At 39.4% G+C, this 14,692-nt stretch overlaps 1 protein-coding gene across 1 annotated transcript in view; it reads left to right on the top strand.

Moving 5' to 3' along the window:
• The window catches only part of tnr (tenascin R (restrictin, janusin)), a gene marked incomplete at both ends in the record, with an annotated part of 108,679 nt that overhangs the window by 85,238 nt on the left and 8,749 nt on the right, over positions 1-14,692 (top strand). Inside the window, 4 exons of the mRNA XM_080011295.1 lie at positions 1,781-1,911; positions 9,549-9,681; positions 10,197-10,348; positions 10,980-11,076. Coding sequence (XP_079867421.1) covers positions 1,781-1,911; positions 9,549-9,681; positions 10,197-10,348; positions 10,980-11,076 — 513 coding nt within the window. The remainder of the gene's footprint in view (positions 1-1,780; positions 1,912-9,548; positions 9,682-10,196; positions 10,349-10,979; positions 11,077-14,692) is intronic.

The following is a 14,692-nucleotide window of genomic DNA, read 5'->3' as shown; positions in this document are numbered from 1 at the left end:
TTCAGTGTGTACATGTGCATGTGTTCATGCAGCCAAATGTTTACTGTCATCAAAACCACCTCTCATTAGTTGGACGTCTGCCCCTTGCAAGGCTGTCTGCCGCCAATTGTTTTTGTAAAAAAGCCACATCTATCACACATGTTCTTAGCAGATCGCAATTATTCGTTGTACCATAGTTCTGCCCCTCTCAACTGTGAGAAAATAGTTTTGAACAAACTTGATGTAATAACTTGTGTTTGATGATATTTGTCTTTGTTATTCACTTGAAAAGTTTGATCTTTGATTTATGGAGTAATGTGGGTTTCTTAACCTGATAAATTAAAGGGATTTATGTTATAATAACACAGAGCAATGTTCTTACATATATATTTACATTTATGTAAATGCATGTCCAATATTTGTACATTTGAATAAATAATGATCATATGCAGGGACAGTTATTTTTCAATATGTTAAGGAGTAGTTACATTTATACAATCTTACAGTTACAACCCGCCCATTGAGGACAACCATAATGCTGACGTGGCCCGGGGTGAAAATGAGTTTGACACCCCTGTTGTACCTGTATTTAAATCTCATAAATCTCAAAAAAGATTTTTTTTTTTGGCCTGTATAATTATAGGGGAAAAACTGGACAGTGCGGTCCGTGGTTAATTTCAGCCTATTTCTGTATTTTCTAAAGTTTCTTCTCAGGTTCCTATTGCTCTCTATCTCTCTATCCCTGTTTCTCTTAATGCCACCTTTGGCGTGAAGGGTCCCCCGTGTTTATCTCGGAGATAAGGCACACCTCACTTAACCGATGGTTATCTATATGTTAATTAATTAACTGAGCGTCATTGATCCTACAGGGCGCTAGTGATAGCAGCGAGGCTAAACGCTAAAGATAGAAAGATAGATGTACACCGTCAGTGAGACACTATGCAGGAGTCAGCGCAAAAATACCGAGTGATCGAGACAGGCAGACGGGCGGGAGACATCTCCATCGGATATCCGCGGTGACAACACGGCTTGCAGTACATCACCTTGTAATTGCGCAGTGTGTTTGTCCCACGCCGACTTATGACTTATGATGTAAATGTGGGAAATAAAAAGTCAACTTCGCTCCAAAATCGGTCCCAACCTCAGCATGGCCGACAGGGGTGATGTAAGTTGGGGAAATGACGGTGAGACAATCTGTTGTGGGTGTACGTATCAAAAACAGGCGTACTGAGGATCAGAGCCTCATTAAAAGCTGCTCCCTGTGATGTAATGTTTGGTAAAATGTGGGTGGGCTGATCAGGCTATCAATAACTGAATAACACATAGCAACACACCTTGTACTGGTTGTTACAGTTATAATAGGTCCAATTGTCATTGTAGTTATAATGGGTCCAATAGTTTATACAGTCATAATATTTTCAATAGTGATTATAGTTCAACTATGTCCAATTGTTCCAATAGTTGTTATAGTTAATTGATAATAGGTCCAATGACTGATATACAAAAGTTATATAGTAATAGGTCCAATGGCTGATGTTCAATAGTTATAATAGGTCCAATAGTTTGTATAGTTGCAATAGTTCCAATTGTATTTACAGTTATACGTAGTAGATCTAATAGTTCCAATAGTGATTGTAGTTACAGTAGGTTTTTTGTTTGTCATTGTCCATCCAATTTGCCACCAAGAAATTGCAAGTTGTACATCATCCTCTTGTAGGAGCTACACAACCCCAAACTATGATAAATGTTAATTCATCGTCGTCATATTTCTTTGTTTTTGTGTTTGTTTCTTCTCCCACAGCCATGGATGCTCCAGTGAACCTCACTGCCAGCGAGGTGAACCACCGCAGCGCCCTCATCGCCTGGCAGCCCCCGCTGGCCGAGATCGACAACTACATGCTCACCTACAAGTCGGCCGACGGCAGTCGAAAAGTATGTGCGACACACAAGCACGCACACACACACACCACACACACACACACACACACACACACCACACACACACACACACACACACACACACACACGCATGCACGCACTCACTCACGCACGCATGCACGCACACATACGTACACACAAGGTGGTTTATGGGGACTTATAGAATTTTTTTTTAAAACAAGGTTAATTGGTATTCTGTAGATTTAAAACGGTATCATGGCCTTTTTTGATTCATGACAGTAAATCAGAGGATGCATCCAAAATATTTTATAATTTTTAAACAGCATGAAAGCCTTTTTGAATTATGAGGACATTGAATGTGTCCTGATGATCCCACTGTACTAATAATGCTGGTGTGTATTCAGGTGTGTAAACCATATATACTGTATACAAAACATAAATACAATATATTAAACCATATATGCGCAAACATACACACACACACACACACACAGACACACACACACACACACACACACACACTCACGCACACAAACAATAGATGCCCTATCTGTTGTTTTTTTTGTTCGTGCCAGTACGTTACTGTCTTATCAGCAGCAAACACGTCTCTCCGTATCCAATCGCCTTCGTTCTCCAGGGAAGATGTTGTCAGGCTGCCTCTGCAGACACCCTCTCTAATTCCCGACATACAGTACATTAACATCAAATATCTCAAAATATCTCTGCGAGGGGAGAAATATTGTTACTTACCTTCATATTCAACACAATGAATTCTAATTAATTCAATGAATTTATTGAAACAAGACACTTCGATGGCCACAGCTAATGGGCAGAAAGTACAAATGCTCCCTTGATATTAGATGATACGCAGGTGATTGGGCAACCAACACACACACACACACACACACACACACACACACACACACACACACACACACACACACACACACACACACACACCATTTGTGCACATCACCCATTCGTGGAGATATTATTCTAATGTGCCATAGTAGAGACTTGTTTATTGTGATTAAATCGTTCTGATGGCGCTGAGTGATGCTAATGAAGCTGATGATTAGCGAGAGCTACATGGGACACCGCACCCTTCTTAACAACTGGACTGGAACCACTTTCCCATGATGCTTTGCAGGAAGACGCCCCTGTCTTCTCTGGCTCTCGGTGGCGCCGTGATGATAAACACACATTCAAACACACGTTCCCTCCTGAAGCAAACACATACGCAACCACATCAACATATTTATCAATATTTTCACTGAATAATTTGTATTTAAATTATAATATACAGACTCAGGTTGGCTATGGGATAGATCAGACCTGGGCATTTTACAGCCCGCGGGCCAAATCCGGCCCTTGGGGCGTCCATGTCCCGCTCGCGTGAGGTCAATCGTAAATTAGAACATAAATATAAAAATATTTATGCCGTGCATGCAATACGACTATGTTGCTTTTGTTTTGAAAAGCCTGCTTTTTTTTTTTTAATTTGCGTAAGGGCGCGCATTCGTGGGTGAACAGCTACAAGTGATGCTGGCCAGCTATCCCTCAAAATGTCAGCTCACGCCAAAAAAAGAAAAATTGATGCCAAATGCCGCCTTTTGAACAAGACATGGACTGCTAAAAATTTATTTACAGAAGTCAAAGGTAAAGCCGTGTGCATAGTTTGTGATAGACAGGTCGCTGTGTTCGAGGATTACAATTTGAATCGCTACTACGGGACCTAACACGAGGAGAAAAACAAGAACTTGTCTGATCAAGAGCGAGCAAGAGAGTCGGATGCTTTGCTGGCTACGCTGCAAAACCAACAAGGACCTTTTACTAAACTTTGCACATCCAGAGATGCAGCCGTCAAGACAAGTTAGGTCATGCCCCACAAAATCACTAGAAAAAGTAAAACCTTTTCTGACGGAGAGTTTATTAAGGAGTGTTTGTTGGACTCTGCAGCACTGATATGCCGGGAGAAAACGGGAGCATTTGAGAACCCTCTCCCGACGAAATCTCGATCTTCAGCTGAAGAACAGAGCGGTCCACTTTGACTATTTTTCCCTGGCTTTGGATGAGCGCTGTGATGTACGTGACACTGCCCAGCCACTAATCTTCTTACGTGGGATAACTACAGACTTTAAAATCAGGGAGGAGCTGGCAGCCATGCAGTCAATGAAAGGGACAACAACTGGGAGTGATTTGTTCACGGAGGTAAATGCATGTTTGGACAAGTTGCGACTGAAATGGGACAAGCCGGCAGGTGTGACAACGGATGGTTGTCCAAATCTGATGGGGAAAAATGTTGGACTTTTGAAGAGAATGCAGGATAAAGTGACAGAAATGAACCCTGAGCAGATATTGACATTTTTGCATTGTATTATACATCAGGAAGTTTTGTGTAAGTCAGTGTTAAAAATTAACCATGTTGTTGATGTTGTTACTAAAATTGTTGACTTCATCAGGGCAAGAGCATTGAATCACAGACAGTTTGTTGCACTTTTGGAGGAAAATGAGACTGAACATGGTGACATAGCTACCACACAGCTGTCAGGTGGCTCCGCCTGGGCAAAGTGCTGAAAAGTGTCTGGGACCTGAGAGAAGAGATTCACGAGTTCTGTGCAAAGAAAGGAAACGCCATCCCACAGCTTTCAGACGCAGACTGGATGGCAGACCCTGGTTTCGCTGTGGATGTGACTGCACTAATGAATGAACTAAATGTCAAACTGCAATGCAAGGTCCTTTTTGTGCATGAAATGTACAGCGCAGTGAAGGCTTTCATGAGGAAGTTGCAGCTTCTCTCAAGCCAAATGGAGGACAACATTCTTACCCACTTGTCAACACTGAAGGAAGCCACACCATCAGCTGATCACCTCCACAGGTACTCATCCATGTTAGAAGCACTGCACGGTGAGTTTTCAAGGCCATTTCAAGACTTTAAAACAGTTGAGAGTGAAATGCACATGGTTTCTTCTCCCTTCACCTGCAGTGTGGGTTATGCACCCAGTGATGTTCAGATGGAACTCATTGACCTGCATTCTGACACATTTCTGGCAGAGCACTTTAGATCAGTCTCACTGCTTGGTTTTTACTCTTCCCTCAAAGAGGAGAACTTCCCACACATGAGGAGGCATGCTCAGAAGATTCTAGTCCTCTTTGGATCTACCTACGTATGTGAACAGACATTCTCAGTGATGAAGTTCAACAAATCCAGAGACAGATCCTCTATCACTGATGATCACCTCTCAGCTGTCCTTCCCATACCCACCAATGCACTTGTTCAAGCCCAAGACAGACTGGATTTTACTGAACAAGTAAAATTAACTGAAAAACATTAAATGCATTTATTGCTTTTTGTATCAAGTTGACCAATTGCTTATCTCTAACATACTGCGAGACACTTTTTTAATATTTGTGAAGATTAACATGTTAAAAATAAAATGAAACACTGATGTAAGGATTGTTTTTGTTTTTACTGTTTATTACTTCTATAGGAGTATTTTCCTATTTGACCTACACCACAGTTTCATATAAGTGTATAAATATTTACAAAAAATCCTTATTCTTCTGGTTACCAGTAGCAGCTAATCAAAATATATAATTTGCTGCTTTTTACAATGGGAGAAATTAATATTGAGCAGAATCAAGTTATTGTTGGTCATGTGGCCCCTTGTAAAAATTAATTGCCCACCCCTGGGATAGATAGATAGATAGATAGATAGATAGATAGATAGATAGATAGATAGATAGATAGATAGATAGATAGATAGATAGATAGATGGATGGATATATATGGATAAAATAAAAATGGCTGTTTGAATTAAAAAAAATACAAATTAATTGACAATTAAAAATATTGGTAATTCACAATAGACTTAAAAATTTAAAAATAAATGGCAACATGCAATAAATCGAAATGTAGACTCAACAGATTGCTGGCTGTGGGTTAAGGTCAGGGTTTGACCAGCTGGTGTCAGCCACGTACAGAGAATAAATTCCCCTCCTTTACAAATGCCAATGTCATGTTAACCCTGAAAGAACATAGGCTGCAGGCTTACCTTTCATTTCATTACCTAAGTACGTAAATAAGTAAAACTTTATTTACACAGCATTTTTGTAACACCCTGTTGCAAAGGGCTTCACAAGCAGCCAGGTGGCAGTCCAGAGTAAGTCCTTCAAGTTTCAATCAATCAAATTGGCAATGGCATTATCTCACTTATCTTCATGCAACAACTTGCATGACGATAATTGATATGTTTGCGAGCACTAGCAGCAGCAGCACTTAATAAATGACTTATACGATTAAAAGTGTAAGAGGTGGCCAAAAAAAACCCCCGCTAAATATCATTATTATTTACTTTATTTACCGATTCTCTCTGTCAAATAATCCAGCAACGTAACCATAGATTCATGAAAGGAAGTCGCACACTTTAGGATCCTCCTTATCCTGGGAATATCCTGTTCAAATAACAACATTCATGAAACAGTGACTGCCCTAATCTATCATGATATCCTCACAGTGGTGGCCTGCTGGCAATAAATCTTTCATCGTTCCTAAAATATCTCTATTTTAGGGTTTCAGCAGCCTAGAGTTATCCATACATTATGCTTAGTGGTGGTATCAAGGGCTGGTGTATTTGTATGTGTGTCGATGGGGTGGGAGTGGTGGATTATCCGCGGGCTGGTTGCGGTGGGCTGGTCGAGGTAAAAATTATCCAGGGCCATTTTTTAGTCCCAGTCCGTCCTCTTCCATGCGCCGGCAAAAGAGGCGGAACGCATTAGCCAAAATGCAATCTCAGAAGCCATCAGCTATTGTCTGCCGATGATTTAGCTTTTCATTAGCTTTTTTTTTTATTTACTACTTACTACTTGTGAAACAGTCCGGTCATAGACGTGATGATGGATCTGTGATTTGTTTTTATTAATGAACCAGCTGCAGGCAAGACAGAGAAGCTTGATTAGGGCAGGTGAAGATTGAATTACAGTAATCTGGACAAGAGAAGATGAAGGTATAAATTAATAGTTTGAGATCTTTGGCTGATAATGTGGATCAGATTTATGCAATATTGCATTATTGGAAGAAACATGACTATTTCTTCAAACTATGTTCTGGTGCTAGTCAAAAACAACACCACGGTTCTTTGAGGAGTCCTTGATGTTGGAAGTGAGGCGACCAACAAACGGATCAAACTCTGGCAAAGTGATCAGGGCCAATTACAAAGGTTGAGTTAAAGAAAACATTGGGGCTTCTAGTTGTTAAAGGCAGCCATGCCGTCTTGTCTGTTGGGTTTGACAGAAGACTACAGCTGAGCGTCATCAGCATAACAATGGTGAGCGATGCTATGGAATCAGCTCAATAGATGTAGAATTATGACAGGATGGGTCCAAGGATTGACCCCTGAGGGACTCCAGATAGAAGAGGAGCGAGGAAGGACACACAATTGTTGATATGAACATTAAAATATATGTTATAAAAAAGCCTCTCAGTTCAAATTGCATGATTGGTGGTATTTAAAAAATGCTGTAAATATTTTTTTCTATTTTATATACAAAACAATATATATTATATTGTAGACGTTTTCGGCACTCTCAATCACTTTCAATATCTCCGTTGCATAGTCAATCACTTGTCACTTGTATCAACAATTTCTCTTATCTTAGCTATCATCTTATTGTCTTGTATGTAAACGTAATGCATCCTTTTTGTTTTTCCTTCCTCCTATCCTATCTCCCTCCTCTGATTTAGCGTCGCTAATGACCTCCTCTCATTCATTTCCAGTGCTGTTTGGCGGGGAATGGTCTAATCGGCGGTCGCGATTGTTGCTATTACAGTCACGCCGCACTAATCCCCTCGGCGGGAACACCAAATGCAGCAGTTTGAATTCAAATCACTCCCACCTAATAAACGACTCCATCACTCACTACGGGGGACAAAAATGGGGGACCAAAACGATAATGGAGAAAATATCGCTCCTTTTTTCACCTTGACATTTTGGCCGTGATTAGGTTGTAGCCGAATACACGTGGCGAAATGAACCTGAGCATACAGTTTATCATCAACCCCGCTGCTTAATAGCGAGATAATGGATTTCAAATAATTTTAGAAAAAATTATCCGTGAGAGTGATCTAGTATCTGATCAACGTTTACTCAGTGTTTGAACGCGAATGTCCCCATTAGGGAGGAGTGTGAGCGGAATGAGTAAACCCGGAGCAGTGGACACACACACACACAGACACCCACACACACACCCACACACACACACACACACACACACACACACACACACACACACACACACACACACACACACACACACACACACACACACACACACACACTCATTTACATATAATATTAAACACACAGTGTGTACATAATTCACAGGGACATATTGCCCGGAAGTGTATCATTTCCAAAATGACTAAATATTTAATTTTGGCTTGTTTATGTTTTATTTGTAGTGTCTCGGGGTATTCAGGGCACACACACACACACAAACACGCACGCACGCACGCACGCACGCACACACTCACACACACACATGCACTGACAGTATTTACATTTGATGGTGAAATCTCAAAGGACAATGGGGGGGGAAACAAGCAGTCAGGAATCAAAGCAAACTGTTTTGGATTTCATGAAATGAAAGAGGTTTTGTCTGGAACAGAGGGAGGCGGTTGCCCCGTTGGTTACAGTGTTTTTTTCTATTTTATAGAAAGTAGCAGCGTTTGTCTCTTTCACTATTTTGAGATAATTGAAAAAAAAAAAAAATGACATACTGTAGACAAACACGTGCAGAATTCCAAGTTTAACTAGTAACATACATTTAAATAATATATCATTATTAATATTCTCATTGGTAGCTCATTTAACACTTTGTAAGGCATTTCTTAGTTTTGCAAACATGTTTTTTTTTTAATTTTACAAAATAATGAGAAAAATGCTTAAAAAATATAATTGAACACAGACAGAGCAGTTAGGGATAAAACATTACAGAACATATCTTGTAATTTTCATGAAAGATGAATCAGTTTAATAGCCATTTTGTGAGTGCAATTTTTAAATAGTTTTATTTAACGGCAGTGATGTCTTTGTTAAGAATAATAAAAAATAAATGACGGTTTCTTTTACATATCTTTACATTTATGTAAAAAATATTTTTCCCTGTTACCTGTTTATTTTAGTATTCTATTTGTTTATGTATAATATACAGTATGTAGATTTACAGCTTTTTTTACTCTAAATACATTTCAAACCACGTTTGTTTTACTTTGAAGAAGTTTTTTTGACATACTACTGTATATATGTATATATATATTTTTTTAATTTAAATACATTTTGTTTTTACCTTTTATCGATCGATGTATTTATTTATACATTTTTATTGTTTTTTTTCTTTCCCTTTCCACCATGAATGGGACTTCACACTCACTGAAATGAGGTGCTACAAGCTCGCTGTTGATTAGTTTTCCTTCAGCTAATATAATACAAAATGAACAGTTTGAATGTTTGTTGTTGCCTGGGGACTTAAAAAGACTCTCTGAACTGAATCTCTTATCAGAGACATAAGAATTAACACATATGGAACGTTTCTTTCTGTGTGTGTGTGTGTGTGTGTGTGTGTGTGTGTGTGTGTGTGTGTGTGTGTGTGTGTGTGTGTGTGTACACCAGGAACTGATCCTGGACGCTGAGGACACGTGGATCCGCCTGGAGGGTCTGGGCGAGACCACCGAGTACACGGTGCGGCTGCAGGCAGCCAGGGGCCTGGACACCAGTGCCGTTCTCTCCACCACCTTCACCACAGGTGCACACACACACACACACACACACACACACACACACACACACACACACACACACACACACACATACAGGCAGTCCCATCACACACACACGCAAGGACCAAGTCGTTTAGTGAATTGGTCGATAAGCGACGACCTGTGTTATTTCACAGTAAGGGGGCGTGGCCATTGTGAACGCTAGTGTAGTACATACTGACAGACTGCGGGAACGACACTGAGAACGGTGATGAGATGAGAAGCTTGACGCTGAGACGCCGCAGTATTGTACAATACAGACTGGTCAAGGAGCTGCTCCTAAGTCTGAACAGTCGTTAAACAGGTAGGTCCTTAAGTGAGCACTACCTGTATAAATGTATGTGTTGTCGATGGGGGGTCCCACCAAGGTGGGTTCTTCGATCCATGAGGAAGACTCCAAACCAAAAATAGGAGGAATGCTGTGTTATAAGTTTGTATGTAAAGAATCACAACCAAATAAAAATATATATGAATCCATCAAAGTAAATCTGTGTTTTCCCAGGGAGCCGTCTGTTCGCCATGCCCCAGAACTGCGCGCAGCACCTTCTGAACGGCGAGACGCTGAGCGGCATCTACACCATCTACATCAGCAGGGACCCCAGCCAGGGCGTGCAGGTCTACTGCGACATGGCCACCGACCAGGGAGGATGGATTGTAAGTTACAGAGGAGGAGAGAGGAGTGGGAGAAGCACCATCTAAATTTTTACAGGGATTCCATTCATGAAGTAATGCAACTTTTCACTGTTGATACCGGTTGTGGCAGAATATCAGGTTAATTTTCCTGAATAAGGCACATGTTTGAAATAACTGTAGATACAATATAACATTTTTGTATCCTGATACAGGATACCCAGGATAGGATAGATAGATAGATAGATAGATAGATAGATAGAGAGATAGATAGATAGATAGATAGATAGATAGATGGATAGATAGATAGATAGATAGATAGATAGATAGGCAATAATAATAAAGTGATATGAATAAAAATAGAAAAAAGTGGCAATATGCAATGAACTACAATTAACCAGAAGATAGAAAAATATTCATATATACAATAAACAATAAAAAAAAGACCTAAAAAAGAAACCGTAACAAAGAAAGAAAAAGGCCATACCTGTAGACAAAAAAGAAATGATAAAAAACAAAACATTTCTTTATTTTGTCGTGGTGTGGGGCTGATCCAATACCAGAATAACTATTATCCTTCTGTTATTATCACTACCGCTCTTGCTTTTGAACAAATTGTCAATTAAAGCTTTAACATGAATCCATGATATTGCAGGTGTTCCAGCGTCGTCAGAACGGCCTCACAGACTTCTCCAGGAAGTGGAGCGACTACAGGGTCGGTTTTGGAAACCTGGAGGATGAATTCTGGCTCGGTAAGAAAAACGACAAATAAACACATAAACGCTCAGGCGCGAACTGACAAAGCATGGACACGTCAATTGCGCCAACGCGCCCATAGCAATTGCAATTTACCCTTGTACGTACAATGATCATTATAATATTTGATTTTAAGTGTAAAATTAAAAATTCTGAGGAAATCCTTAGAGGGGCTGCGCCAGTGCTCTGCCAAATCCTGGCGGGGGGGTTTGGGTTAAGAAGGGGGAGACCCCGTCACCCCTGGGCCACACCAGAAGCGACACGTCAGCGTCGCAAAAGTGGCACGGCAGCGCTTCAGCCACGCGGCCATGGTAATCAATATGCCAGGTCACACCAAGCAGAAGCCTCATCGTCGTGATAGCGGCATGCCTACACGTGGGCTCTCGTCAAACTGACTTGGCAAGCATTCGATTTTTGTAGTCCGGAAATCTGTCAGTTTATTTATAAGGGTATTAAGGTATTCATATGTTTTATCAAATGTAAAATAATATGTCCATTTTGCATGTTTTCTTCATTTAATAATCAAACCACAAATAACTGATAACAAAAAAAGAATCAAAAAACACTTTATTACAGAAACAGCTCAATAAATTCACATAGTGTATATAGATTGTGGAAATCTCCTGTGTCTTCCTCTGGTTAATCGGACGAACCCACCAATGTATTTAAGGATAATTACTCATTCCGGCAATAAAATGCTTTGTAAAGCTGCTTTCCTGTGAACCAATCCAACTAGGTTAATATTTAGACCGACTCCAAATGCGAATAAAATGAAAATTAAAAGGTTGAAATTAAAAATTCTCAGTGAATCTCAATATTACAATGAAGAAATGACAATAGTTCATATATATATATATATTGAACTCCACCAAGTTCCGGGCCACTGCATCCGAAAAGCCGCGGTCTGCGGAGCTGTCACGGATGCCGTGAAAGTAATAATAATTATAATAATAATAGCAAAACATAATTTTAATTTCTGGGAATTTCATATCTGGGGCGGGACATACATGCGCTTCGATTGCACCGGCTCTCTGAAGACGATCGTGCAGTTACCACCAACTCTCGGTAATAATTTCACTCTAGCTGCGAGTGGCTGTAAGCGCTGTTGTTTGTGAGTTGGATGTTTTCGCAACGAGGCTCATTTGCATAGAAAGGGGCTAATTTTGTACCAAATGCATGAATAATACCTCATCTTAATACGCGCAAATAGCACCGCCGCACCGAGATGCTTTTTACGAGGCGGCAAAGTTAACGGTGCATTTTACCCTTTGCGGGTGCTTTGAGAATTAGAATTTTTTTTTTTTTTCTGTCATTTGCTCCAGTTTAGCAGTTTCGCGCAATCCTTCCGTGAATTTTGCCCCTGAATTTGAGTCGGTTTCAAGTGGATCACTTGAAGTCACAAAGTCATGTTTGACTGAGGTCCTATGTCCAGGAGCTTATTATCTGCTCGATTCTTTATCCTGGAGCTGTTGGAGTTGCACCCATTGTTTTTGGGAGGGAATCCCCAGCTCATGACGCAGCTTTTTGCTTTTGAGATTCATCTCTATTTCAAAGCTCAGAAGCCTTGTGGAGAGGTTCAGATCCAATTTTTTGCCGCACTTAATTTAATTTGAATGACATCAAACAGATCAGTAAGACAAAATACATTCGCTTTCTAGTTCAAACACAATATGATCTGTGGTGTATTTACTGTAGCTTCCCTTCTTTTTTATGTTTTATTGATATTTATAGAGTAAGATCATCTCAGAACGAAATGCTTAGCCTACATAGGAAGAACGTGATTTGCCTGACGATAGGATTTCTTTGCCACGCTCTTCAAAATAAACACTTTTCAAAATGAATCAAAATTCTTGAGGAATGGAAAAAGTGGAACGTCTCCTAAACCGCCAGAGGAAACCTTGCACAAAGTTACAGCACACCTGATGGGATCAATGTTGTCATTTTGCTTCACTGTGCGTGTATGTGGCCCAAAAACTGTTGGAAGAGTAGCACTGCAAAATTTGCCTATAGTATGGTGTAATATTTTTGTAATATTTGGCGATACAAATTATTTATTATATCTCCAAATCTTATATATAGCTTTGTATGATAATAATATATAATATTCAATATGTAATATTATACATATTGATCATATAATAGTATATATTGAGAAGAGTAAGATATATTGAAATAAGGTACATCAAATACAATATATTCTCATACACATCGCAGGGTTTCTCCTTTCACCATGTCCAATTTGATTCCACACTATTTCATTGGCTATGCTGATATGAGGTTGATTTTCTATGCTTTAGCCATACCTGATATTGATTTAATGGGTAGAATCGGTCGGTCAAGGATAACTGCTGATACTGTATCTAGTTTCCCCTTGATGTTTCTGATACGGAAGCCAGTGGTTGAGTCCCTCCTGGAGATAAACGCATCAATGGATATATTTTGGTTGTTTTTATTGCTCACAAAGTTGACCGGGGGCTCGGTCTCCCTCTGAAACGACTTCTTTTTCAAGACTCATGATAACAAAACGACATACCCATCCACGCCGAAGTGCAAAGTGAATCATTTCCTCAAATCTCATTATGAAAATAATAATATTCATTAGAATATGTGCAGATGAGTGCAGATTTTCATGAGACAGTCAGTATTATAATATACTGTATATATAATATATATATATATATATATATATATATATATATATATATATATATATATATATATTTTTTTTTTTTTTTTTTTTTTTTTTTTTTTTTGTGTCATCTTATGTTATTATTTCGGTGCAGTTGATTGTAAGAGAAAATTCCATGAATATTTCATGGAATAATCCTGACCTCTTTCTCTCATTCCTCAAATGTCCTTGCTCTGTATTGTCAATGACTATCATAAGAAAAAGGCTGATACAATATAAACTCTATCAGTATATATGTATATATGCAATTACAATAATAATTATTATTACGATTATGTACTACACTGTATATAGTAGTAATTACTATTGGAATTACTACTATTACAATTCAATCTCATGTAAATGTGTATAGCAGTTTAAGTATAATAAGCTCAATTTCATTAGTAAACACTTCAAATGTAACTGATTCATACAGTAATTGTTTTCATCCATTTTTTTCTTCATTCTAAATGTGGAAGCGGTCTTTTAATTGAAATATGGTGGCTGCTGCGTGATGGAATACATTTGCATGAAACCCTTGCAATCTTGTAGCATTTCCTTTCAGTCAAGAAAGTTATTAAAATTTGGAATTCAGATGAGTCTGTTGTGTAGGACTAGATGTTAATTCCCCTTGATTCGAGGCACGTGCAGAGGGCGTGGCGGAGGGCGCCCAAGCACCTGGATGTCCATGGTGCGGTTTGTTTGTGTTTGTTTTGTTTTCAGCGTGAATGGGCATCGAGATTTCATTGGAAACAGCCGTATTATATATCGACTCCAGGGGGGTTCCTCAGCCCGACAGAAAACTGTTGTAGTGTGTAGGGTTTCTTTATCAATTGTCAACTTTGGATGAAATACAATAATATTAGCCCAAATAACAGCCATATTTAAGCAGGCGCCGCTGTGTGGTTTTCTTTTTTTGAGGGGGGACAATAACTCCTTTCCCG

Source organism: Zeus faber (genome assembly GCF_960531495.2).
Source record: "Zeus faber genome assembly, chromosome: 12".
NCBI lineage: Eukaryota > Metazoa > Chordata > Actinopteri > Zeiformes > Zeidae > Zeus > Zeus faber.
Note: the sequence above shows the minus strand (reverse complement) of the source record. Positions and strands in the feature narration are given on the sequence as shown.